This window comes from Populus euphratica, unplaced genomic scaffold, assembly GCF_000495115.2.
Source record: "Populus euphratica unplaced genomic scaffold, PopEup_1.0 scaffold2308.1, whole genome shotgun sequence".
In the NCBI taxonomy this organism is placed as follows: domain Eukaryota; kingdom Viridiplantae; phylum Streptophyta; class Magnoliopsida; order Malpighiales; family Salicaceae; genus Populus; species Populus euphratica.
This window is the reverse complement of record NW_011502141.1, coordinates 1-4,088: the sequence shown is the minus strand read 5'-3', so window position 1 is coordinate 4,088 and position 4,088 is coordinate 1. Positions and strand designations below refer to the sequence as shown.

At 27.9% G+C, this 4,088-nt stretch overlaps 1 protein-coding gene across 1 annotated transcript; it reads right to left on the bottom strand.

Moving 5' to 3' along the window:
* Positions 1-3,271: 3,271 nt before the first annotated feature.
* Positions 3,272-4,083, bottom strand: LOC105118878 (expansin-A1-like; the record flags this gene model as incomplete). The annotated part of the gene is made up of 2 exons (XM_011016934.1): positions 3,272-3,894; positions 3,989-4,083. Coding segments are annotated over 2 exons (402 nt in total), but the record flags the coding sequence as incomplete, so codon positions are not given.
* Between the last annotated feature and the right edge of the window lie 5 nt (positions 4,084-4,088).

Here is a 4,088-nt window from a genome sequence, read left to right as displayed (position 1 = left end):
CTTTTCGCTTTCCAGTGACCTTAATGCCACTGCGATCAGACTTTCCAACATTAAAATCAACAGCCGTGATTCCTCCTATGTCCTTAAAAGCCACATCGGTCGGAGCCAAACACACAACCTTTTTTCCATCACAAAAACAATACATAAACAATTAATCAAAACCCCACATATATTTTAACAAAAGAGTTAAAATAGTACCCAATGGCATGTCTATAAACGTACTGGTCGTGTCCTGGCTTCACAAAATCTGATCCAAAATTCAACAAATTAAGAAAAGTATTTGCTTTGTTAAGCATCATCAATCAAGCAAAAAGAATAGGAAAGCAGAAACCTGGAACAAAGTAGGAGACGAAATTGGTTTGAACAGAAAATGGAGGAGTGATAGAAAGATCACAAATGTCAGGTAAAAGCAGCTGATGCAACTCTTCTTCGTCTTCAGGTGTGTTTCCACATTATATTTTCATAGTTAATATAAAAAAATATATATATATTTTTAAATAAATAAACACATTAAAACTACTTATAATTCCAAAGACACCCTTGCTCGTCAACTTGTTTTAGTTCCTGGTTTTAAATTGGGTTGCTATTATTTGAGAATTTTCCTAAAACTACCTCATGTGTGGGCTGCTAATATTTGAGAATTTGCCTCAAGCTCTCTAATTGGCCCACGTGAAACCTAACCGTATTGCTCTGTGGATTACCAGATCAGTTCGTGATGTAGCGAGCCTCGCTGTATTAAATGAATTTGAGTAGTAAGGTACAAATGTATGCCATGACCAGATATAAATTTATTTTAAAAAAAAATTATGACTAGTTTAATAAATATATTTATAGACTAATTGAAGATATGATAAGTACAAAATATATATATATATATAATTTTATTCCTTTTATATCATGTTTTTTTTAATGTATATTAAGTTTATTTTAGCTTATGTTATTTTATGAATTTAACATGTCTAAATAATTTTATGAATTAATTACTAAAAAATAAGAAATTTTATATTTTATTTTTCAAATCTTACTTATTATAACAGGTATTTCACTAAGTTAGAGTTTCAGAATGCAAACGTGAGTATAATTTAAGTTGCAATACTTGTATCAAGTTTTTCAAGAAGGTATTATGAGTAAAAATTTAATTTTATTTAAACCCTTATTCAAATTTGTAAAATTAATTTAAAATTCTATTTACAATAAGATTCTTTATTTTCACATCAAATAATTAAACCAATATATCTTAAGATTTAAATATTTAAATTAAGAGAATCAAAAGTTCAAATTCATCTACACAATTAGATACACCTTTTGTAAGAGTTTAAGGTTTGCAAAAATTATTTCCAAGATAAGAATCTTGATGCAAGCTGGGTGATGGGTTTTATCCCGTAATCTTATGGGAAACTCACAATTTATAAACTTATCTTAAAAAGAAATCCGACAAGATCACATGAATTTTCTTTACAATATATAACCTCATAATATTTAACCTTAACGAAAGTTGCCTATTAAAACAAAAGGAGGAGAAAAATATAGAGGAGTAGGACGTTATTGGTTAATAGGGATTTAGGGGACAAATCATCTTTGCTGTTAGAATTTTATCATGAGTAACTAATTCTCAATTTCGATACAAGAGGAATGGACATCATTTCTATTATTAAATTATGAGAAGTAATATTGATATTGTAATTTTTTAATAATCAAGTATTTATTTATCCTTATTTCAAGATTATATCATTGATTTTTTTTCATGCTTATTGAATTGTTTTGAAATGATATATATATTTTTTAATTTCTTTCAATTCGTAATTGTTATTAAATACTAGAATAAAAAGCAAATGAATTAACTTAGTTGCTACAACTATCATTTTAATTTATTGGTAAGGAATAAGTTAAGTTAAATTACTAAAGGTTTTTAATGGTTAATTAGAATAAATTTTACACACTTTTTTTCTAAGGTTATTGCCAAGTAAATAAAAATTGATTTTCAATATTAAATTTTTTTAATAATAAAAAATTGATTGGAAAGTTTTATCTAATTAATTTACTCATAATCTTTTTAATTTCCTTTAACTTTAAAGGATGTCGAATTTATTTGTTTGAATTGAAATGATATTTGTTTTACTTTAATGATTAGCAAGTTTATAAGAATGAATGTCCAGATCCTTGAACTAAATTATTGACATATCAATTTATCATATTTTTTTTTATAATTATGTTTCTTTAATTTTTTTTATTCAAATCACCTACGTCCTTTTTATTATGATATCTTATAGGAAGATTAAACAAAAATTTTCTCAAATTCAACCTAGTATTCACAATCAAATCATGAAATTATTTTATTTGTAATGATAAAATCATAATTATATTTTAGAAGTGTTGATAACCAACCAACATATTTAAACTCAAAAGAATATCTTATTACACTAAATCAAAATAATAGTTTAAAAATATAATAACTTTGATCCAATTATTAAATCATGTTCAAATTTTTATAAAAGTTTTTAAAAATTATTTTTTTTTAATATCAAAAATCTCATCTCATAATCCTAGTTTTGACAATTTTTGTGATTGTTTTTGTTATTTATGAATTTCCTTTTTATCTTAAATTTTACACTTCTTTCCTTTATGATTTTAGATTTTGAATTTTTTATTTTGTGGTTGAGGTGGGGTTGATGTCACACAATAATGAAAATTTCTTATTCTTATTTAAAAAAAAAATTGTGAATTTCATATTCACAGTCTTTTTCGCTTATAAAAAAATTATGTTCTTTATTTATTATTATCTTTAATTTCCGCCGTATCAGTTTGGGATTAACAATGGTGCGATGCTTTTCAATTTGTCTTAGTTTCAAGCACACCAAGCACACGTTCAAAAAAGTGTGATCAAACTATTGGTGAATCGACTTAACTATATCATATATTCATGTTATTATAGGAATTGGAAAGAAAAAAATGTTCTGTGAAAATAGTAATTACACTAAGTCTGACAGATTTCTTTGAAAAAACATTTAAAGTATAACTTGAGTTAGGTTTTAAATTGAATTAAAAAGATATCAATTTGATAAAACTTGATTAACTCAATCATGTGTTTATTAACCTTGATAAATTTAATTAAACTTAATCCAAATTTAATTGCATCATCTTCAAAAGAAAGAAATTAAAAAAATAACAGATTCTATTGACTTAAATAACTGGTAGGTTAATTCAATAACTCGGGATTTTATAGATCAATCCTATGATCAGGTCTTGACAAATATAATTTTACAAGCTTAAATTAACCAAAACAAAAATATTATTTATATTATTAAGCTGCAAATTGATTGCGCTTCATATTAAGTTGCAATAACTATATAAATACAAAAATACAACTCTGCAAATCCGTGATCACTAAAGCACAACAGCTCAGTAGCAGCTAGCCTTGAGTCCATGGGTTCCTTTCCTCACCCTCCCTCTTCAAATCATAATCCAGAGCCAGAAACTTATTGTCCCAGCCATCATCAGAAAAATAATTGTGGCGGGCTGCTCAAGTAAAATTATAAGCACGCCTCGGCCAATTTAGACTCTGAACTCTAAAGCTGCTGATAATTATTTTAGAACTGTACTGAACTAGAGAAAGTCTGGCCAAATCCCCAGTTTGCTGGAACAATGTCCGTGAAGAATCGGGTCTGTCCATCAGTACTTGTGATTTTAAAGGACAAAGACTGGCCATTGAGATAAGCATTAGATTGCCAGTTAGCTCCCCAATTTCTTGACATTGCCATCCAGCTTGTTTTTGAGCCTTTAATGGACACAGATTGAATGGATCCAGCTCCAGCCACATTGCTAATCAAGACAAGCTCGAAGTAGTTTCTTCCATTAATGGTGAATCTGACTCCTCCATGCTTCTTGCAAGGAACCCTGCATCATTATCCCATATGATACAATATTAGATTATGAAAAAAAGAAAGAACTTGTGACAAAGAATGGTCAATGCATGTGATTAGTACTATACCTTTGAAACAAAACAGGCACGATTCCTCCTCTATAAATACCAATCTTTTCCCAAGCAGGCTGGGCCATATCAAAGTGCTGGAGAGGAGGGTTGCACCAGC